The sequence below is a fragment of the Arachis stenosperma genome, chromosome 4 (genome assembly GCF_014773155.1).
Source record: "Arachis stenosperma cultivar V10309 chromosome 4, arast.V10309.gnm1.PFL2, whole genome shotgun sequence".
Taxonomy (NCBI): domain Eukaryota; kingdom Viridiplantae; phylum Streptophyta; class Magnoliopsida; order Fabales; family Fabaceae; genus Arachis; species Arachis stenosperma.
In genome coordinates, this window is record NC_080380.1 from 122,765,554 (window position 1) to 122,791,014 (window position 25,461).

A 25,461-nucleotide genomic window follows, 5' to 3' on the forward strand; every position below is an offset into this window, starting at 1 on the left:
TATAAAAATTTATTACAAAAAAAATATATTTATGTTTCAAATTAATGTAGATACTTGAGATAAAATATTAAAAATAAAAAAATATGCATTTGCATTCTTATATTAAAAAAAAATGAAGTCATTTTATATATAAAAATACTACGTTATAAGATAATTACAAAAAGTTGTCAAACATAATAATTTTATTATCAAAATAGTATTTATATATTGTGTTAAATTAATGTAACATAATAATTTTTAATATACTTTAATTTAATTTTTTTAGTTTTTATTTTAATTTATATTTTCATATTTTAAAATTTTGGTAATAATATATATTTTTATAATTTTAAAATAAAACCAGGAGAAATCTGACCTAAATACAAATATAATGATAGAAGAAGAATACAAAAATATTAATATTTCATCTCATGTATTTAAATACATGGCATAAATAAAAATTAATCCTTCTTACTATAAAATTATTGTCCATTTAAAAATTTAACAAATGCCAAAATTTGATGACGGTAAAATGGGTCATAATTTTATAAAAAATCTAAATACTATATTAAATATTACAAACAGTGATTGGATAAATAATTTTTAAATTTTAAAATTAAAAACATAGACGATGCTTTACATATTTATATGAGTTACTGAATCAATTTTTATTGAATAACTATTTTAAATATCAATTATAAAAAAATGCTATTATATCAGCCAATGATAATAATCATGAGACACGTAACATTATTTATTATTAAAAAATATATTAATTTAATAATATTTAATATATAATAAATTTTTAATGTGAAATGTTAACATATAAACACAGTAAATCTTAATATAGAAGATTAACAATCTTTTAAGATAATTTACAACATATTAAGTTTGTATTTTTTTTGTATAAGTGTAGGTCAAGATAATCTTAATATACTAATTCAATGTCTCAATCAATCTCTTATAATGAACCATTTACAAACAATGCTAAAAGTCATGCAAATATAAATAGTTAGTACTCACTTACTTTACTTATATTTTTAATATTTTATCTTCATTGCATAATATTCATTTAAAATATTTTTTGTATTGAATAAATTAAGAGGTTTGATATTGTACACTACTATATAAAATGCCTAATGTCAAACAAAATTATGAATTCTATAATAAAAAAAATAAAACAAATAATTAACAAATACTATAAATTTTAAATAGGCAATATATTCATAAGACTAATAATAACAGTAACTTTGTAATAAAATTTTGGTAACAACATATATCTTTTAAAATTAAATTAGAAAAGATCTATCTTAAACACAAAACAACAACTATTAAAAAATAGTACAAAAATATGTTTTATTTTATCTCATGTATTTATTAATGTATTGTACAAAGTATATGGATCCTTTTTATTATAGAATTTTTATCCAACTAAAAATTTAATAGATAGCAAAATTTGGTCATGGCAAAATGTGTTCTAATTTCTTAAAAAATATCAAAATACTATATTAAATATTACAAGTCAATAGGTAACTAAATTAAAAATTCTCAAATTAAAAACATAGATAACATTGTATATATTTTTATGAGTTACCAGACAAATTTTTATTAAATAACTAATTTAAGTACAAACTAAAAAAAATGCTACTACAAATGTTATTTAATGGCAATAACTGTAATACACATAACATCATTTAGTGATGAAATAAATCTTAATTAAATTACAGTAACTAAATAATAAGCCCTTGATTATAAAAAAAACTTATCAAATTGAAATTTAATAATGTATGGAATATAACATAAACACAAAAAAAAAAACAAAATAAAGTACGATGAATAAACTATTTTTTAAAAATATTTTCACAATTTTAGCAGACAAAATCCTCATCATATCGTTATTTTGTCATAATAAATTTAAAAAATTAAGTTAAAAATATTATAAATTAATAGACGACATTCAAAACTTTTAAAAAAATACAATAGAAGCATTATCATTCTGAAAATACTTTTTGTATATTTTAGAATAGTTGAGAATAAAAATTTACTCTATCAAATATTTCACATCATATATTACCTAAAATTTTAAACTATGACCATTTTATATTACCTATCTGTTGTGTGGTTTTATAATTTAACATTTTAAAGTGTCTTATAGTAATTTTAGTTTCAACAAAATATGATATAAATAAGATCACGTCAATATTAAAATAAAAAAATCTAATAAATTTGAAAAATAAATAATATATTAAAAAAATTAATTTCTTAAAAATAATAGAAAAGCGGCCGTGCCTGTTCAGCCGCTAGTGTAATATAATTGTGTTTGTATTTAGTATTTACCCCAAAAATAAATCATTGAGATAAAAATATATCTGTTGGGCTGTTTTTCTATTTCTTATGTTTTACTATGATAAATAAAGAAAAATAATTATAGCTCCCTAATAAAATAATTCATAAAATATATAATGTTTTTGAATGTCCGTCTATGAAAATTAAATCCATATGCAATCAAAACGCATTAGTTGCATTACATATGCTTAGCAGTTATCATTGTTTCTTTATTTTAAAAACTGCTAAGGAAACAACGAAAAATGAAAAACTTACACACTACACACTAATATAATCAAAAGACACTTAAAGATACTCCTTAGCCATGCGAGGACATTCGGACCAAAAGCATTTCCAAGAGAAAGTCCAGCAACTAGTCCTCCTACATATCCAATTAGAATTATTTTCCAATCAAATTGAAGCAAGGATCCTGAATCTTGATCTCCATCATATTGAGGCATTGAAGCCATACCATGATCTTCACAATTTCTCAACAATTGAATCCCACACAACCCTTGATTTCCCTCAAACGAGTTTTCTTCGAAGGTGGAAAATTGTCCGTTTTCTGGTATTGGACCTGAAAGATTATTGAACGACACATCAAAGTACTCTAAAAAGGTGAGTTCTGTTAATTGCTGAGGAATGTTTCCTGATAAGTTGTTGAGAGAAAAGTCCAATGCTTCAAGGTTTGAAAGCTTTCGTAAGGAAGAAGGAATGTTTCCAGAAAGCATGTTATTGGACAAGTTGAGCAAGACAAGACTTTTCAACTCACCCATGACATTTGGAATCATTCCAGAAATTCTGTTACTTGAAAGATCAATGGCTACCATGTAGTAGAGGTGCTGAAGTTCATGATAAGTCATCACAATCCCTTTGTTAGACATTGTGAAAGCATAATCAATGTAAATAGACCAAGATTTTCCACTGAACTGTATAACATTATTCTCATATGCCAATTGACTTGCGTTGGACATCATCATGGATTTCCAACTCTTGATCATTTCTGGAGTCAAAATTCCGGAGAATTTGTTGTGAGAAAAATCAAGGATGTGAAGCTTAGAAAATGTGCATGGCTTTGGGCACATGATGGGTCCATAAAATTCATTATGGCGCAGAGAGATAACTTTCAACTCAGGAAGAGTGCTCAACCAAAAGGGAAATGAATCATTAATTTGGTTATGACCCACATTAAGATACTCTAACATTCTACAATTGACCAAAGCTCTTGGTAACTGACCCTGCAAATTGTTTTCACTTAAATCAATCATCTTAAGGCCACTTCCAATTGTATATGTTTGAGGAATACGGCCAACCAATTTGTTTCCTTGTAGCATTAAAGCTTGAAGAGATTGGCTAAAGTTTCCTATGCATGAAGGAATATCGCTGCTTAAGTTGTTGTAGGACAAATCAAGATAGACAAGTAATTTTAGATTGCATATCCAATTAGGTAAAGACTTAACATCATTATATGACACATCTAGATAAGATAGTGCATCCAGCTGGAAAATAACAACTGGAAACTCACCTACATTGCATGATACCAAATCTAGTACTTCTAATGGAGGAAGGGTTGCATTATTGATGGAAAATGTTCCACTGAGCAGAGATAAGTTGTTGTGTCCTAAGGTAAGAAAATTAAGGCTTTTGAGATTTAGAAACCTTTTAAGATCTATCTGACCTTCCAACAAATTGTTGCTTAAAGAAAAAGATTCAAGATTCTCTAGTCTAAACAGAGAGAGAGGGATTTCACCTTGCAGGTTATTTTGCTGAAGACTCAAGTAAAATAAAGCGGTTAGGTTCATTATCCATGATGGGATTTCACCACTTAGGTTGCAAGAATCCAAATCCAATGCTTGAATTGGAGGAAGGGTTACATTGGAAGAACTTTTCCTAGTGGTCAAAACCAAATTATTGGATGATATATCTAGATCAGTTAGCACTTTCAGCTTTAGAAACATCTCAAGCTCTACTTGTCCCTTCAACAAATTATTCCCTAGAACAAGAGTTTCAAGGTTCTCTAGGCCAAAGAGAGAACGAGGAATTTCACCAGAAAGGTTATTTTCAAAAAGACTCAAGTGTGCTAAATTGGTTAAGTTCCCTATAGAATATGGAATTTCACCGCTTATTTTATTGTATCCAAGCATAAAATACTCAAGCTGAGTGAGGTTCCCTATTGAAGAAGGAATAGAACCATAAAATTTGCATTCTGAAATTGAGAACCAATACAAGGAATTAAGATTTCCAATGGATGCTGGTAAAGAACCATGGAAACTTGTTCCTCTGAGATTCAATAAGCTGATGAGTGAACTTGAGTGAAAATCAGGCAACATACCAGTGAGGTTATTGTTGTACTCTAAATTCAAAACTCTTAATTTTGGAAGATGGAACACCCCAATTGGAAATTCACCATATAGTTCACAATAAGAAAGGGATAGTTGCTCCAGATGTGTAAGATTTGTGAGTATATTTGGTACAAATGACGATATAGTCACAAAAGAGAGATGGAGTTCTTTGAGTCTAGTTGAGTTTTGAATTAAGGATCTTAGTGTGGTTGTCTTGAGTCTTAAATGGTTGATTGGATCATGGGGATTATCCACACCAATATAGCTGCGGAGATCAAGGGACAACAAGTTGGGCAGCAGTGAAACTTCATGTGGGACTTCGCCAGAGAATGTGGTTTCAGAGGCATGAGAAAGATTCAGATGCCTTAGCGGTGAAAGATAACCTATCCTAGCTGGAACTTGAGAGTGATTGAAGTTGTTGTCCGAAAGATCAAGACTTCGAAGATGCACAAGTGAGAAAAGAGTGCTATTGCCATCCATGGAACCATAAAGCTGGCTGCTACTAAGATCAATGCCAGTCACATGACCTGTGAGATCGTCGCATTCAACGCCATGCCATGATGAGCAGCAATCTGTAGTTGGAATCCAAGAAGCAGTTTTAGGATAACTGAATGGATTTTGAGAAGCAGACTTACTGATCACAAAGCTTTCCTTAAACTTCAATAAGGCGTTGCTTTCATCTTCATGACACACATTAGTGGTTGAATGATTCATAGTTAAGCAGTTTGTGAGTGGGAATGATGAGAAGAGTGAGTGATGAAAAAAGAGAAGAAAGTGTAATGACAAAGCAAGATGCCGCAATAACTCCATTGCGTTATGGCCTTTTAATTGGTTCAACGCTTAAGTTTAAATGAAAAGTTAAAGCAAACACCATGCCAATATATATTGATTGTACCAACTACCAACGACTCAATATTTTAAGGAGTTAATTTTAGTACAAATTTCCTGTTACATGTTAGTTTGAACAAATCAGCTCATCGATATAGAGACTGAGAGTTAAGAGTTAAGACGGATGGCACAAAATTCTATTGATGATATGTTGTTAAAGGTTCAATTACTCTGTGGAATCATATAGTTCCACAAATTTATACTTAGATTTGTATATTTTTTTGTCAATTAGATCTCTATATTATTTTTAATTTTGTAATTAAGTCATTTTTATGTAAAAAATATTAAAATTAATAGAATATTTTTTTTAAAAAATAAATAGTCAAATACCTAATTAGATTTTTAATTATAAATATTTTTAATTTATAAAAAAAATATTTAGTTAATTCTAATATTTTTTATATTAAAAAAAATTTAATTATAAAATTAAAAATAGTATAGAAACCTAAATAAAAAAAATATAAAGACTTAATTAAAAATTCTGTAAAACTATAAAAATTAGGGATATTTTTCACATACAAGCATTTTTTATACAAGTTTTTTGTATTAATGCACTTCGAATCGTTACTACACGTTTTCACTGCACCTTATTCTTCTTCTTGTTGTACGTTCTTCTTCTTCTTCCTCTTCTTCTCCTTCTTTTCTTTCGTTTCTTGCCTTCTCTTTCTCCTTCTCCATTTACGTGCTTTTCTCTCCGTTTTTTTTCGTTATTCTCGATTTCCATTGTTTTTTTACATTAAGTTATGAAATCGTTTTTGAAGAAGAAGAAGTAGCAGAAGATGAGGAGGAGAAAGAGAAAGAGTTCTGAATTATGCATAAGGTGTACTTCAACGAATTTTTGGTGTATTTCTTAAATCCTTTGGGTGTAGTTTTGTAATCCTTTGGGTGTGTTTTTGTAAACCTTTGGGTATATTTCTATAATCGTTTGGGTGAATTCCTGTAACCGTTTGGGTGTATTTCTGAAGTTCCATTATTTTCAAATTTGGCAAGAAACTCGTTTTCATAGAGAAAGAAGAAGAGTCGTTCATAATGCATGGTGAGTAGCGCGTTTTGGAAACAAAAAGCAGTTGAATAACGTGCGTTTATTTACTCTTGAATGTGGGAGTGTAATGCGTGTGTTTTATTGAGCTTGTGCCAACTTATAAGACTTGTAAGTCAAAAAGATTTATGTGTAACAGATCTCTAAAAATTAATAGAATAATTAATTTTTTTAAATGATATATATTTCCTCTATTTAGCTATTGAATCACAATAATTTATAATGAAAATAAACTAGACCAACTTTACCGATAATGGAAAATATACAAACAATTTTAGATTGATATTAAATTTTTTAGAAATAAAAAAGAGACAAGTTTGATAGACAACTTTCTTTATAATATTGTGTTTGATATTTAGATCTAAAATATATGCTACGTATTTAAATATATTTAAGTATATTTAGAGAAATATTTTTTTTATTTTGTCAAATACCCTTAGATACAAAAGATATAGTGTTGAATGAATTATATATTCAAAATAAAAAATATTATTTATATATTAAAATTAATTACTAATATTAACTAAATTATTACGTGTTTATATAATTAAAAAAATTTTGTTATCACGTAATTTTAAAAAAAACGTGACAATATTTTATTTCATAATTACTAGTTTTTTTCCTCGTTTAATCCCCACCTCAAATTAATAAACAGGAAAAAGAAAATTCTGAGAAGCTCTTTGTGTTCTTCTCTCAATATAGGTAATCCATTGAGGTGTTCAAAACCTTGACATCTCTGTATCTCTGATTAAAAAAAATACTATACACATATAAGTTATTTTAGTTTACAAGTCATATAAATTATACCAAACCTAATAAAAAGAACGCTCATCCATACAAATGTGTCAATACGCACGCTACTTAATAGTTTCTGTAACACGCTTTGTGTTCCTCCTCCTCCTCCTCTTCCTTCTTCTTCTCCTTCTTCTTTGTATTTTTCCTCTTTTTTCTTCACGTATTTTATTTTCATCGTCATTTTTTTACTATTGTTGTTGCTGTATTTTTTCCTCATTCTCTTTCTATTTATTTTATAACATTATGTAGTTTTTCTTTTTTATTTGATTTTTTTCCCAAAATAAATAATGAGAATATGAAATAAGAAGATGAAAAAGAAGAAGCAGCAGAAAATAAGAAGGAGGAAGAAGAAAGAGTTTTGAATTATTTTACATCCAAATTTGCTGCAAATACAGAAAAATATTTTCTCTGCATTTTTTTTCTTTTTTTCTTATTTCTTTCTTTCTTTTAGTTCAATGAATGTAAGTTCATCCTCTTCTAAGTAATTTTACAATATTATGTGTTTCTTCTTTTCCTTTGTTTGATTTTTTTATTTTTATTCTTATTAAGAGAGTAAAACAAGAAGAAACTTGAGAAGATAAAACAAAAAGAAAAAGATGAATAAGAAAAAAAAAAAAAAGAAGAAGATGGTGATGGTGATGAAAGAAAAAAAAGAAGAAGTAGCAGAAAATGAGGAGGAAGACGAAGAGTTTTGAATTATGCAGAACTTATTAAAATAAAAATACATCCAAATATCTTTATTTTACACCAGAATATTTTCGTGTTACACCTAAATTTGCTACAAATACAGAAAAATGTTTTTTCTAATGCTGCATTTTTTTCCTTTTTTTTCCTTATTTCTTTCTTTCTTTTAGTTAAATGAATGTAAGTTCATCATCTTCTAAGTAATTTTACAACATTATGTGTTTCTTCTTCTTTGTTTGATTTTTTTGTTTTTATTCTTGTTAATAGAGTAAAATAAAAAGAAACTTGAGAAGATAAAACAAAAAGGAAAAGATGAATAAGAAAAAAAACAACAGAAGATGAAAAGGAGAAAGAGGAAAAGTTTTGAATTATGCAGAACTTATCAGAATAAAAATACACCCAAATATTTTCGTGTTACACCCGAATTTACTGCAAATACAGAAAAATATTTCCTCTAATACTACATTTTTTCTTCTGAATTGAACTACACATCAACCACTTGATTGGATTCAAAACAATAATCAATTTCGTTATGATTCAATTGACAATTTGAATATGAATTATTCATTATCTTCAACAACGAGATAATTGATGATGGAGGAAAAAGAGAGAAAAAAAAAGAAATTCCAACGAAAAAAGAAGGAGGAAGAGGAGGAGGAGAAGGAGGAAGATGTAGTATTAATGACAACAATAACGAAAAAGATGAAGAAACGATACGAAACGTATAAATATAAATTACTTGTAAAAATTTGTATTGAAAAAACACTTGAACATAGAGAATAATTCTTAAAGAAATTATGAGATTATCAATAAATTAAAGTATTTGTAGCTAAAATAGCAAATTAATTAAAAGGTACAAAAAAATAAAAAAAAAAGAAAATGAAAGGTAATTAAATACCAAATTAGAAATTTCCTGATTTTTTACAACATCCTAAAATATTTTAAGCAGCTATGATAGAAAAAGAACCATTTTGGATGTTCAATACATAATAGTAATAAAAAGAGTCGTGCAAAATATTGTAAACAATTGTCAATCAGTAACATAACATTATCTTAATAGAAGCGAATGATTGAACTTAGCCGATAAGAACATACATGTACATGGTATATATACGACACCTGAAGGGTTGTTGGAGGAAAGATTCCACCTCTTGAATAAAGGAATGAAACTGTGACTTAGTCGTGTGTGGAATTTAAGTAGCATTTTATCCGAATGCTTGCACCCATTTGATGTAAATTTCTGAAAAATAATATATTGCAATATAAGGCAGTTGAATTTAATTAATATTTAATTTCCAACAGAAAACTTAATTTTGTGTTCAATTTAATTAAATATTATATGTTGGAGACCAACAGCGACCAAGCATATAACCACGTTGGAGGGGATGTTTTATAATATGTTTGTCAAAGTACCACGAAGTTGCTTTGGTCTTATATTTAATCAAGCTTTAAACAATAAACTAAAGGGCGTAACATAAAGTTTAAGAAATGATAGATGAAACTTTGATGACTTCATGGTATAGTATAGTATAATATATATTCTGGACCCAAAGATGCTACATATCAACAAAAAATATGGCTCCATTTCATCACAAGTATATGAAGTACTAAAGTTTGCAACTCAAATTTGATTTTTATTCAAGCTGTTTTTTCTACTTAATTTTTCTTGCTTCTAGTCTTTATTAATGCTTAAGATGGATTAGGATCAACTTGTGCAAGTTGAATTATGATTGTTACTAACAAAACTGCATGTCTTCTACATCGTGCATTAGATAATCATCAGCATTGATAATTGCATTATTCAGCATAAAATATGTCCTAATTAATGGTTAATATTACTTAATAATATAATAAAATATTATAAAGTATAAATAATTCATAAAAATTATTAAAAATATATGATTTAAAGTTAAATTTTGAATTGATATTTCATTTTTATATATTTTGAATAATTTCAGATATAAATTAGTTTATTTTATTTGAATGGTGAAAGATTTGGATAAATAAAGTATCTGAAGAAAAAAAAAAGTCTAAATGCATACCTAATTCATAACTTGTTTTTTTCTGAATGCGGAAGCTTTGATCTATGTCTAATTGGGTTTACTGATCGTGCGAGATCATCACGGTATGTTGGATCAATCCCAAGTTCTCACAACCTAAATCTCTTTGCTTTTAGTGCAGTTGTAATCTGAATCTTAACATCTCCTTTATTTCATATTTTAATGTCTATATTCATGGGAACCAATAGATTAAAACTTATTCTTTTCGAAATTGTTTTGAGAAGGCTGTGATCACAGATAACGGGTTAGTGGCGTATGAGATATTCCACCACATGAGGAAAAAGCAAGCGGGAAATAAAAGATTTATGGGAGTGAAACCGAACATGACGAAGGCCTATGATTGAATTAAATGGTCGATCCTCCTAGCAGTATTGAAACATATGGGACTAGTACTCCCTACGAGATGGATATAGATTTAATTGGAACATGTATTGATACAGTTTCTTTTCAAATCCTTATTAATGGAGTTCCTTCAAGGAAATTTCGGCCATCGAGAAATATTCGATAAGGAGATCCTATATTCTTATACCTCTTCATTTTTTGTGCTGAAGTTTTCTCGGGTCTACTACAAAGAGAAAAGACTCACAATTAGAGACACTAAAGTAACTCGATCAACCCCAAAAATTACACATTTATTTTTTACGGATGATAGCATAATTTTTTTAAAATCTAATGACCAGAACATTGAAGCAATGATAAAAATTCTCAAAGCCTACCAAGAAGCTTCAGAAAATCAATTTGGACAAATATAAAATTTTCTTTAGCCGAAATGTTCCTTCTACCAAAAAAATGTTTATTCAAGATTGGCTAAATATTAAGACAGTAAAGATTCACTCAAAATATCGGGACTACCAACTCTTATAGGTCATTTCAAGAAATTGGTTTTTGAATTTGTCTAGGAAAGAGTCTAAAAGAAGCTAAAAGGATGGAAAGAGCATATTCTATCTAAAGTCGACAAAAAGGTACTAATAAAATCAGTGGCCCAATCGATACCTTCTTATATTATGGGTTATTTTCAGTTACCAAAAAGCTTATGTAATCACTTGGAGAGCTGATTTATAGGTTTTATTGGGGAAACTACAATGGAGAACAGAAAATTCACTGGATAGCTTTGAACAAAATGATCAGATCAAAGGAGAGTGGATGCTTAGGTTTCAAAAGTTTTGAGACTTTTAATCAGGCACTCTTGGTCAAACAAGGTTGGAGGCTTCTTAAGAAACTAACTTCTATAGTAGTAATAATGCAATAGGCCAAGTATTACCGACGAAAATGGTTCACTGATGCAGCTCTTAGCTACAATCCTAGTTATACTTAGAGAAGTATATGGGGAGCCAAATGGGTCCTTGAATTGGGGGGTCTTTGGAGAGTAGGAACAAGACAATCAATTAGAATATGGAAAGATCCATGTCTGCCTAACCAAAATGGTTTCTAAGTATGGAGCAATTTATCAAATTTTTTATCCCGACGTTATTGTTGATAGTTTAATTAATCAAACAGATAAAATATGGAACCAGAATCTCATAAGGGGTATCTTTCTACCTTTTGAAACTACCCAAATTCTAGCTTTACCAATTGATATTCAAGAAAACAAAGATAGTTTTTCACTAGAAGAATAGCAAATTTGGAATTTACCAAGTCAAACAAGCATACCACCATTTGATACTGGCACAACCTGTGACCATTTTCCAAAATAGTGACCCCACCACATCAGGAGCCCTTCATTGGAAGACAAAAGCACCACCTTAGACCTTCAACTTTATTTGGCTACTGCTTCAACAATCACTTCCCACGAATCTTAACCTGCAGAGGAAAGGAGTTAATTGTTTCACATTATGTTGCCGATGCATGGAAAAAGAAGAATCGGAGCTTCACCTGTTCAAAGAGTGCGAATGAAGTTAGCGATTCTAGTTCGCTTCCCATTCACGATCCGATCAGAAATTGAGCCATCATCCTCCCTACAACAATGGTTCCAATACATCATCAACAATATCGAAAGAGTCAAGACGAGTTTATTGCTTTGCTGTCTTCATGCCATTTAGATTAGAAGAAATAAATTACTTCTTGAAGATGAACATATGTCTCCTGAATTAATGGCCCAGAACGCGTAGTAGGACTATGTGAAATTTACCGCCGTGAATGCACCCTATCCTACGGCGCTGCATTCTCTGTCATCGGGAAGCCAAAGTTGCTCTAGTTGGATAGTGCCACTGCTGGGATTTTTCAAAATAAATGTTGATGCTACAGTGGTTGACGGACACAACGGAGGTGTAGGTGTGGCTATTTACAAACACCATGGACAACTGGTAGCTGCTTGATGCACCACTATTTCGTGGTACATCTTGTACTTAATTGAGTGGATTTTATCCATTAATCTCACACTTATTCATAGAAATCGCATGTTTTATATTTTTCTTCCTGATTTTGTGCTATAATTGGAAACATGTTTTTTTGGTCTTAATTTAGCTAATTTCAAATCCTCTCTTATTATCATTCGATGCCTTAATATGTGTGTTAAGTGTTTTCAGAGATTACAGGGCAGAAATGGCTTAGAGGATGAAAAGGAAGCATGCAAAAGTGGAAAGAATACAAGAAATTGAAGGAATTGCTAATGCTGTCAGCCCTGACCTCTTCGCACTCAATCGATCATAACATGAGCTACAAAGGTCCAAATGAGGCGGTTTTAGTTGTGTTGGAAAGCTAATGTCCGGGGTTTCCAAATGATATATAATTTGTCATAGTGACCATACATTTAGGTGACGCGCACGCGTCATTCTGCAGAAAATCAGCGTGGTAGAAATCGCCCCCAGTGATTTCCAGGCTATTTCCGGCCAGTTTTCGGCCCAGAAAACACAGAATAGAAGCTGTAGAGTGGAGGGATCATAGAGACACTTCTCACTATTCACTTTTCATAATTTAGATGTAGTTTCTAGAGAGAAAGGCTCTCTCCTCTCTCTAGGATTTAGGATTCCTAATTTTATGCTATTAGATTGGATATTTACAGAGTCACTACCTCCGATGAGGACTTCATCATTCTAGTTTGTTTCCTGACTTATCACTTACTCTTCCATATTCTTAATCCTTGTTCAGAGTTACAATTGGATTGCTTTTATGAATTTAATTTTATTATTTATTTAATTGCTTCTAATTTTATTCCGATTATCATGTCTCTTTTCTATTCCTTTTTCATAACAAGGAAGATGGTATTAATGTTGATATTCTAGCTCCCAACTTGACTTGAGAGTTGATTAAGAGAAGACCCTTGAGTTGGAATACTCAAGAATTTATTGGTAATTGGAAGTTGTTGGCTAGCACTCTAGTCACTAACGCTAATCCTTCCCAAGGGAGAGGATTAGAACTTGTGAATAGAAGTTGGCTCACTACTTGACTTTCCTTTATTCGGTAAGGGATAACTAAGTAGGAACAACAATCAATTATCAACTGATCTTGGGAACGTCCAACAAGGATAGAACTTCCGATTAATCTTCTCCTAGTCAAGACTTTTTATTGTTGTTAATTTATTTTCTTTGGAATTTTCTCTTCTTATTTCTCAATCCAAAACCCCAATTTACACAACTCATAACCAATAATAAGAACACCTCCCTGCAATTCCTTGAGAGACGACCCATTATTTAAATACTTTAGTTATCAATTTTATTAGGGGTTTGTTATTTGTGACAACCAAGTTTTGTACGAAATGATTCTTATTGGTTTAGAAACTATACTTGCAACGAGAACTTATTTGTGAAAATCTAGACCACGCAAAAATCCGTTCGTCAAAAATGGCGCCGTTGCTGGGGAATTGCAAACGTGTACCTTATTATTGGTTATTGTAAATATTTTCTTTTTACTTGTTTGTTAGTTTTAGGACTTAGTTGCGTATCTTTATTAGTTTTTGTTTTTCTTTTCTACTATGAACTCTCACCCCTTTGGCTACGAGCGTGGTTATAATTATGTTGCAAGAAGAGAAGATTATAATAACAACATGCACCATGGTTGGAATAATCAAAGATGGGAGGAGCCACAAGGATTTGATCAACCCTCTTGGCAACAACCCCCTCCAATATACCACGAGCAACAACCATTCCATGATGTATACCAAGACAATGGTTATGGTGGACCTTTACGTGACACTCAATACCCAACACAACATGTTTATGAACCCCCTCCTCGACATAGCTTTGAACCACCATACTCACAAGTCCCTTTTCACCATTCACCTTCATATGACCCTAACCCTTATCCACCATACCAACCACCATATGAACCATACATAGAACCACCACTTCAATATACACCATCTCCATATCCTTATCAAGAGGAACCACCTCCGTGTTATGAGCCCTTTCTCCCAACAAATGAACCCTCCTATCCACCCCAAACCTCCATGGAGAACACACTTACCTCTCTCGTTGGTCTCACCTCTAAACTCCAAAATCTTATATCCCGCATGGACCAACCTTCTACCTCCAATATTCAACCCTCAAGCATCACTGCACCACCACCCTCTGTGCAAGAATACACATATCCATCAATCCAAGAGTAACACGATCCTAATTATGCTAGTGACATAGAACAAGAGAGAAGGGATTGCCTTAGGGTTGCAATGGATCGGTTACACATGGCCTTATTTTCAGAGGAGCAAGAGGAGGTCCAAAATGTGGAAGTCGGAGAGACCCTTGAAGATGAAGGGGTAGCTGAAGAAAGTTGTCATGGAAGGGAAATCATTAAGGAGGAGTACGATTTTATACTAAAACAACTGGACGAAGCAGTAAGAATTGAAGAGGAGGAAGTGGTTGAAGACCTGGGAGATGCGGAACCTCAATGGGAAAGTCCAGTCATAGAGCCTCCTTCCAAGACATTTGAAATTGATGCTGAGGAGGGTGTACAACCTCCAAGGCATATCCTAGTTGAAGACTTTGAAGAGGTTGATCAAGAGATGGAGATTAAGGAAGAAGAAGCACAACCTCCCATGCCCTTGGTAAACAATGAAGAAGAGACTGGATTGGAGGAAAACTACCAAGAAGAAAAGGAGGTTGAAATTGAGAAAGCTTGCAAAGAGGTGAAAGAATTCAAAGAAGAGCACAAGGGAGTGGAGCTTGCAAGATCATCAGGAACACCTTCCCCAAAGCCGTTACCATCCAACACAACATTCAAATGGGTAAAATTCTTATCCTTAACCTCTACTTTCCCAGTTGAATATGGTTTACTGGAAACAGATGGTCAACTTAGAGCTCTTTATGGCTTTAAGCGTAAGAGGAAGATGGTTAGTGGTAGGAGTTGTCAGGCAAGATTCAATATGGTTGTATGCTCAAAGTTGAAATGCAAGGGTTGGTGTAGAGCTCGAATGAATGGGTCTAGGAAGCTATTTGAATGCCTTAGTGAGAATTCGGATTGCTTACCACCCGGATGGAATCATGATGATCAACTTGAAGACGGGTGTGGAATCAAGATTTGGGATCCGAGAATATATGAGGATCAATTTTGGGAGCTCAAAGCTTGTGAAGAACTCCATCAAAGCTTGGGGAATTTACCTGGTATTGATAGAGCTTATTGAAAGTCCAAGCATTGGTGGAAGTTTCAAGATGAGTTCAAGCACAAGCCACCATGACAAGGAGCTCACCAAATATACAACTTAAGGACAATAACTAAAAATGATAGGTGGGAGACAACCCACCATGGTATGATCGTTCTTTTCTCTCTTCTTAGTTTTCTTTTTAAGTGACTCTTCTCATTATTAGTACATATAGTTTGCATCTTCATCTGCATATTGCATAAAAAAATTTTTTTGAGAAAAATTGGACAGAAGGTTGTGTGGGAGCTGTGCAGGAAGTGTGCTTTATGCACAAGCAACACCACGCGTACGCGTACCTCACGTGTGCGCATCATTTGCGATTCTGGCACTTCACGCATACGCGTCAATGACCACGCGCACGCGTGACCCAGAAAAATTGACGTAAAAAGATGTTTTACCGAAAGTTGTGCCGGCCTGGTGCTGATACTGTGATAGAGGCACAAAATCGGTCACGCAAACGCGTCCCTGACGCGTGCGCGTCATTTTCATTTTCTGATCACCCACGCGTGCGCGTGCCTGACGCGCACGTGTCGTATCCAATTTTTGCCCACAACACGAAATGCACAGAGAGTTGTGCGTGCGCGGGGCTGCTCACGTGCGATTCACACAACCAGGGGCACGCGTACGCATGCTAGACGCCCTCGCATCGCCTCCCCATGTGCGTGACCCACGCGTACGCGTGCAGTACGCGTGCGCGTCACTCGCGCAACACCACTTGATCCCTGCGCCGCCCAGTTTCTTGTCTTTTCTCTCCCAATCCTAATTTCTTTCTTCTTCTCTCTTTACTCTTTTCTCCTTCTTTCCTCCTTTCTCACTTTCTTCTCCTCCCCTCTCATCCTTATTCCCTTTCTTTTCTTCTATTTGTTACATTTGCATACTCGCATTCATGGCATTTTAACTTCATTGTTTCTTCTCCCTTTCTTTTTTATTTTTGTTGTTTTCACATTGGTGTTAAATTTTTGTCACTCAACTGTTTCATATTTCCTGCATTATTTTGGGTGCTACTTGACTTGTTTGTTATTTAGTTGACATGTCCTGTGCTTCTATTATTTTCTCACTTACATGTTGTAGCTACCATGTAGTTGAGAACCTTATTAATTGGCACTAGCCCACATATATTTTATTTCTTTTCATATCTTTGCTTGTGGGTTCTTTCCCTTCCTTTTTCTCTTCTTTCAGGATGGCCACCAAGAGGGAACAGGAAGATTTTTTAACTGGAGCAATACACAAGTCCATATGCACATTCTTTAGAGAAGAAGCATCAGTTGTAGCAACCCGTCCACTTGTACATCTCAGCATGCACCGAGGACGGTGCAATCTTTAAGTGTGGGGAGGTCGATACCAATCTCCGTGGGTTAGTTACCTTCTTTTCAACACCATTGATTAATTTTCTTTGTAGTTCATTGTTGTATTTGCATGTTTGATTGCATGTTTGTTTGATTTTTGTGCATATTTTACCACTGCTTGGTTAAAGTAATGAGTTTCTTTTCAAGACCCTTTTTTACAATATTTCACTAATTTAAATTAAAAATTTGTGTTAAACTTGTTTGAAACTTGTATTTGGAACATAGTTTATAGCGAAGAACACACAACCTGTGAGACTTGAGCTTAATTATATGGTTACATTATTTAGCCATAAATTTTTATTCTTGTGTGTTTTCTTCTCTATGATTGTAATCTATATGTTGTTCCATTTTATATGTTCATTGTTTAGTGTATTTACATGCTTGCATATGATTAAGGCCACCATTTGTTGTTAGCTTACTTATCCCAAATAGCCTATCCTTTCAATCACCTTTGTTAGCCACCTTGAGCCTTTTAATCCCCATTTGTTCTATATTTTACCACATCACTAGCTTTAAGTGGAAAAAACAATTAATTAACCTAATGAATCTTTGGTTAGCTTAAGTTAGAGATTATGTGTCAATTAAGTGTGGGAAACTGTGTGAGCTTGGGTTGATAAAAGTATACACTATTTCATTGACAAAATATTGGGAATTTGGGTACCTACTCATGCGAGACTAGAAAAATTAAAAACTCATGTGCATTGATATGTTATGTTTGCTTCCAAAAAAAAAAGAGAAAAACAAAAAATATTCAAATAATTAAGTAAATAAGTGAATAAGGGGACAAAATTACCCCAATGTTAAGTTTAATAAACGATCAATGCATATGTGATAAAATTAAAGAAAAGTTAATACATGAGTATGTAATGCAAAAGTGGGAATTTTGGGTAGCTAGGCATGATTTTAGAATTTCATGAGTGTGTATGTGTGTTAAGTGAGAGCTTAGGTTAATCAAAGATTCATATTTTAGCTCACTTGGCCATACATATATCCTTACCCTTACCTTAGCCCCATTACAACCTTGAAAAGACCTCATGATGTTTGCATTGGTATACTAAATACTTGTTGATTGGTTAGATGAAGAACAAAGTTTTAGAAAGCATGATTAGAGAAGAGTAGAGTGATTGACCCTAGACACTTGAGAGATCAGAGTGCATATACACTTCCTGTGAGGGTTCAATGCTTGATTCTATGCCCCCTGCTTTCATAAGCTATCTTCTTACAAATTTACTTGTCTTTTATTGTGTAATTTGAATTAGTGAAATCTGATTTATGTTTGTCTTAAAGAGCTTATTTACTTTTAACTAAGTAGACAGAAATATCTTAGCATATAGTTGCATTTATCGGTTGCATCTCATACTTTCTACCATTCCTCTTCACTCTTATGGCTTCTCTTGAGTTTAGCATGAGGACATGCTAATGTTTAAGTGTGGGGAGATTTGATGCACCACTATTTCGTGGTACATTTTGTGCTTAATTGAGTGGATTTTATCCACTAATCTCACACTTATTCATAGAAATAGCATGTTTTACATTTTCCTTCCTGATTTTGTGCTATGATTAGAAACATATTTCTTTGGTCTTAATTTAGCTAATTTTAAATCATCTCTTATTACCATTCGATGCCTTGATATGTGTGTTAAGTATTTTCAGAGATTATAGGGCAGGAATGGCTTAGAGGATGGAAAGGAAGCATGCAAAAGTGGAAAGAATACAAGAAATTGAAGGAATTGCTAATGCTGTCAGCCCTGACCTATTCGCACTCAATCGATCATAACTTGAGCTATAGAGGTCCAAATGAGACGGTTCCAATTGCGTTGGAAAGCTAACATTCGGATTTTCGAAATGATATATAATTTGCCATAGTGGCCATACAGCTAGGTGACGCGCACGCGTCATTCTGCAGAAAATCAGCTTGGCAGAAATTGCCCCCAGCGATTTCTGGGCTATTTCCGGCCCATTTTTCGGCCCTGAAAACCCAGAATAGAAGCTGTAGAGTGGAGGGATCATAGAGACACTTCTCACTACTCACTTTTCATAATTTAGATGTAGTTTCTAGAGAGAGATGCTCTCTCCTCTCTCTAGGAGTTAGGATTCCTAGTTTTATGCTGTTGGATTGGATATTTACAGAGTCACTACCTCTGCTGAAGACTTCATCATTCTAGTTTGTTTCCTGACTTATCACTTACTCTTCCATATTATTAATCCTTGTTCAGAGTTACAATTAGATTGCTTTTATGAATTTAATTTTATTATTTATTTAATTGCTTCCAATTTTATTCCAATTATCATGTCTCTTTTCTATTCCTTTTTCATAACAAGGAAGATGGTATTAATAATGTTGATATTCTAGCTCCCAACTTAACTTGTGAGTTGATTAAGAGGAGTCCCTTGAGTTGGAATACTCAAGAATTAATTGATAATTAGATGTTGTTGGCTAGCACTCTAATCACTAACGCTAATCCTTCCCAAGGGAGAGGATTAAGACTTGTTAATAGAAGTTGTCTCACTACTTGACTTTCCTTTATTCGGTAAGGAATGACTAAGTAGGAACAACAATCAATTATCAACTGATCTTGAGAACGTCCAACAAGGATAGAACTTCCGATTAATCTTCTCCTAGTCAAGGCTTTTATTGTTATTAATTTATTTTCTTTGGAATTTTCTCTTCTTAATTCTCAATCCAAAACCCCAATTTGCACAACTCATAACCAATAATAAGAACATCTCCCTGCAATTCCTTAAGAGACGACTCGAGGTTTAAATAATTCGGTTATCAATTTTATTAGGAGTTTGTTACTTGTGACAACCAAGTTTTGTACAAAAGGATTCTTGTGGGTTTAGAAACTATACTTGCAACGAGAACTTATTTATGAAAATCTAGACCACGCAAAAATTCGTTCGTCACTACTGCAACATCTACAATATCTGCATCCCACTTTTTATCGGATGTCCCCGAAGGGACATCTGCATCCCACTTAGTTAGAGAGGCCAAAGAAAAAGATTTCTTTATGGTCCTACATGTTGCAATGAAAAGAGGGCTCTTGGATATTATTTTGGAAAGTGACACCATATATGTTGTGAATACAGTGCTATCTACACAAATATCTCAAGACAATTTCGGACTTATTATCTCTAATAGTAAATTTTGTTTGTAAAGCTTTAGGAATTTTCAAGTTACCCATGTAAAACAAAGTGAAAATCTTGTAGCACATTCCCTTGCATCTTTAGCTCTTACTAGGCCAAACCTTGTGTAGCTGTAAGAATTTTCCTTACAAATTTTTAATCAAGCTCATTTGGATGTATTTGGGCTAGCCTTTTAATATATAAAACTAATTAACCTTAAAAAAAATTACTAAATGCACGTGGACTGCAACTAATCAAAACAAAGGTCATATGTCAATTAGAGTCTATCCAATGACGATGATTGAAACTTTCAAAGTCAGATTGTGTTTGTTCTGAAGACAAAACAAGCAGAAACATTGCACCAATTGAGTCCCATAAGTTGCTACAATTACATCTATAATATTATTTCAATGGTGACGGTGGCAAGATTACGGGGAATCATAAACAAGATTGTTTCACCAATTCAAAGTGCTTTTATTAGCGACAGGCTCATTCAGGACAACATTATTATTGTGTAAGAACCATTCCACAAGATAACTAGCAAAGGGAAATAAGCTTTTCATGATTTAGCCATCAAACTTGACATGAACAAATCAAATGACAGGATGGAATGAAAATTTGTGGATGAAGTTCTCAAAGGTGTCGGGTTTCATCAAAAATGGGTTAAGCTCACTATGGAATGCATTAAAAATGTATCACATAGATTTCAAATAAATGGAACTCTAACCAAGAAAATTTTCCCACAAAGAGGATTAAGACAGGGAGATCCTCTTTTTTCTTATCTTTTCATTATTGCTTCTGAGGTTTTCACTATCTTAATGGATGATGCACTAAACAAAAATCTAATTTCTGGGGTCATATTAGCTCCTAATGCACCAATAATAACTCATCTACTGTTTGTTGATGATTATATCATTTTTTCAAGAGTGAAAGAGGACAAAATTTACCAACTTATCTAGATCCTCAATCAATACACCTCGGCTTCAGGACAAGTCATCAATATAGATAAATCTAAAATAACATTTTGGCAACAAAATTCCTATCCAAACTAGAGTCAACATAGAAGAAATTCTCAATATTCTAGCTTGGGACAACCCGAGGAAGTACCTAGGTCTTCCAGCACAATGGAAAAGAGTGAAATGCAAGTCTCTAGAGTGGATTATGAAAAAAAGTGGAAGGAAAAAGAGAAGGGTGGAATTCAAGCCGAGAAGGAAGTCATCATCAAGGCAGTCATACAAGCTATTCCAATATATGCCATGAGTATCCTAAAGTTTCCAAAATCCTTTTGTGACAAACTAAATGCAAAAATTGCTAAATTCTGGTGGAGAAGCCAATGAAAAGAAAGGAGGATACATTAGAAAGCCTGGGCGAAGCTTTGCTTGAGTAAGAAAGAGGGCGGACTGGGTTTTAAAGAATTCCACCATCAAAATACATCTCATTTGGCCAAACAATCATGGAGAGTTATCAAGAACCTAGGAGAATTATGGGTGCAAATTTTAAAAGCTCTATATTTTCCAAATTGTGAGTTTTGGGAAGCAAAAAAATACCAGAATGGCTTGTGGGTGTGGAATAGCATACTATAAGGAAGAGAACTCTTGAAATGTTCAGCACCACTATATGCAATCTCGGTTTCACTTACAGCTCTCATAAGAATGCTCTCTTTATTCGTAAAAGTGAATGTGAAGTTGTTCTTCTACTTTTGTATGTTGATGACATGATCATTACTAGAAATAATGTTGATGGTATCTCTGGTCTTAAAGCTTGCCTTCACCATACTTTTGTGATGAATGATCTTGATAGTCATATTCACATATGACGGTATCTTTCTCTCTCAAGCTAAGTATGCCTCAGATCTTCTTACTCATGCTGGAATTACAGATAATCACACTGAGTCTACTTTCCTTAGCCTAATATTCGATTTACCCCTATGGATGGCACTGTTTTGGATAATCCTACTCATTATCGACGGTTGGTTGGAGGTCTCGTCTACTTGACTGTCACACGACTAGACATCGCCTATCCAGTTTATGTTCTTAGCCAGTTCTTGTCAGCTCTTTGTACTACTCACTATCGGTGGTTCTTCACATTCTTCGCTATATGAAAGGCATTCTATTTTATGGTCTTCATTTTTCTGCCCATTCATCTTTATCCCTTCAGCATACTCATATACTAATTGGGCTGGTGATCCCACTGATCGTCGTTCCACTACTGGTTATTGTTTGTTTCTTGGTGACTCTCATTTTCTGGCGAGCCAAGAAGCAAATGTTCACTGCTCGATCAAGCATAGAAGCTGAATATCGTACTTTCATTGACACCACTGCTGAGGTTGTCTCAATTTGTTAGCTTCTCGAAGACTTGGGTGCTCTTTAGTTGTCCTCGACTGATATTTTTTGTGACAACCGCAGTGCTATTCAGATTGTCCATAATGATGTTTTTCATGAACGCACCAAACACATTGAGATTGATTATCACTTGTTCGACGACCTTTCCTTATTGATGTTGTTCATCTCATAGATGTTGGAACTCTGGATCAGATTATTGATATCTTCACGAAGGCTCATCATCTTACTCGTTTTCGGACTCTAGTATCCAAACTCAATATGGGATCCTTAGCTCCCCCTTGAGTTTGAGGGGGGGGGGGATGTTAGAGTATAATTAGGATCAATTAAAATCAGTTAGTATCATTTATATTTATATAGCATATCTGTATATTTATTATAAGATTTTATACTTTTATTACTTTGATTCTTTTAGCACTTATATATACCCTTGTACATTGTACCTTTGATGACACACTCAATAATACATTTTTATATTACTCTCTTGTTTCTAATAAATGCAATATATGTTTCTAGTGCAAAATCTTAGATAATGGTTTGGTTACAACATCGAAAAAGAAAATTTTGTTAAGATTTAGTAGATAATCGAATATTTATTATAGAAGAAGCTAGCACTTGATTGTAAATGTTAGAATTCAAGCGATCAACGAAGATCAAGATAATAGATTAGTGAATTCAAGTATATGAAATGGATACAAGATACAAGCTATATATAGAATTACAACCAACCACTATCATAACAACTACTAACCACTACTAACTTCTACTAACTTAATTCCCAACTACTAACATAATAATACTCTAATAGTAAAACTAGATAGAATTCAGCTGCAGAGAAATTTTTAGGTGTTTAACATAATGTGAACTTTAATATAAATGTTTACCATCTGATTATGATTGCGAAATGAAAAATAAGCATGTTGATATATTTGAAGTCTTTTATGGTGTTACTAACTTATTCTCTAGCTACTACTCAAGTCTCAATATTCAATTGAAAATATGTATTTTCCAAAAGTGTATGAAATGAGATTGACAAATTAATGAAATAATGGGTGCAGGAGCTATTTAAACCCTATATATAAATTAAAACTATTTTTTCTTAAATTTTATGGATTTTAAAGTGACAACGAGTTGAATAAATTCAATCAAATGATGGAATAATTAGTTTGTAAATATAGCTAAAATGTATGTGTATTCAACAAAAATTTATATTTTTTTATTTTCCCTCCTCAAAATACTACTCTTCCTTGTTCTTTTCTCATCTCTTTTTTTTCTTTCTTGTTTTATCTTCTAAAAAGAAGAAATATAATAAGAGGAGAAAAAAAATACAAAAAAATAGTAATATTAATCAGAGGAGGAAAAGACAAAGTGTGTGATTTATGTGCACATTATGAGTGAGTTTTCTTAAATTTGAGTTAAATTGGTTGAATTTAATTGCCAAAAATATTTCTACACCCAGCAGCACCAATAAAAAAAAACAAAAAATAATAACATTATCACGAAAGTAAAAAGATAAGCAAAAATGCTACATACACAAAAAAATACATTAAATCAACCACTATATATTTGGGTATAAATAACATGTGTTGCTTTATTTATTTTTAATGAGTATTTTCTATTCTACTATACATTATATACGAGTGGTTGATATTTTGTATATATGTACCATATTTAAAGTGTAAAACTTACAAAATATAACTAATATAAATAAAAGAATATGATGTGAGAAAGGGGAGTGAAAGTCTTGCAAGAGTGGAAAGGAAAGTGGCAAAAAAGGGACAATACAACTTATGCAAAAAGAATCATAACAGAAATGGTTATCGGGGTCCTTAGATCTAAATAGCCAAGAAAGCACTAGGAGGCGGTATGTGAATAGTGAGTCTTCTTTTTGGCTGAATCTCTTTTCTCTAGCTTCTCCTTTATTTCTCTATTTTTCATACTGTTAACATGCTTCTTACTCTTTATACAAGTGAGAGTACACAACCGTGTGTTATACATCTCTTCTTTTCATTTTTTGTACTCCATACTCCAGTATTCATCATACTCATAATTTTACTCACTTATTATACTGATCATTCATGAACTCTATTTATACGTACATGTACCAATTCACACAGATTATCAATAAATCCATTTTTTACTTTCGAAATAGTATGATTGATTCTCTATAAAGTTTGTTTTAATTGTGGAGGTTATCTCAAAATTTAAAGGAGGTTATGTCAAAATTTTTTGCAAATAATATATTGTGGGAGAATTTGTGTTAATTGGGCAACTCTTTGCAAATAATATAAATGTACATATGATTTCTGTTGTATTTGCTATTTTATGTGATTTAAAGTGTCTATGATTTTTTATCTTTGCTATTACATTGTATTCGTGACTAGTGTTTAGTTATATGTTCTTTGCAGACATGACGAGAGGTAGAAGTGTCACGGATCGACCTCATCATCGTGGTAGAGGGAGGGGTTCTACTAGTAGCACAATGACTTCTTAGTTGTCCCCCTCTACTCTGACTAACCCTGTGACGTCACAGGTAATGGGTGCACAGGAACAGCCATTCATCATGATTCCTAACCCCAACTACATGGTTCCTACTGCTGCACCACCCCTACAGCCAGGATGTCATATGTCGGATTCATCAGAGTGGACTCCTCCACCACCTCCATCCACTCAATAGCGCACTATCTTAACGACGACACCTCTAGCGATAGACACCGCGGTGCTAGAATCCTCTCACGGATCCACCACCTCCCATCTTACAGATGATGATTTAGCCTTATGGGAGTTTAGCGTGAGTATTATTTTAATTCTTTTATGTGCAAACCATTTTAGTTAGTCGGTTTAATTTGGTTACACTTACTTTTCTAGTTTTAGTGGATTTAGGTTGTTAAGATAGGTTCAATTTAGTTTAGCAGGTTTGAACTACTTATTGTGTTTGATAATTCTTGATTGTTGATAGATGTTGC

The 25,461-nt window shown here is 32.7% G+C and overlaps 1 protein-coding gene and 1 long non-coding RNA gene across 2 annotated transcripts; both read right to left on the reverse strand.

Moving 5' to 3' along the window:
* Positions 1-2,576: 2,576 nt before the first annotated feature.
* LOC130975419 (receptor-like protein 7) lies at positions 2,577-5,456 on the reverse strand. Its single transcript, XM_057900219.1, has one exon. It carries the CDS (start codon positions 5,454-5,456, stop codon positions 2,577-2,579), a length of 2,880 nt encoding a protein of 959 aa, XP_057756202.1.
* A 6,338-nt stretch (positions 5,457-11,794) lies between these two features.
* Positions 11,795-12,291, reverse strand: LOC130973133 (uncharacterized). Its single transcript, XR_009084027.1, has 3 exons — positions 12,171-12,291; positions 11,985-12,067; positions 11,795-11,912 (listed from the first exon to the last, which is right to left on the reverse strand). It is a non-coding gene; the product is annotated as an uncharacterized LOC130973133 (long non-coding RNA).
* Positions 12,292-25,461: the final 13,170 nt, after the last annotated feature.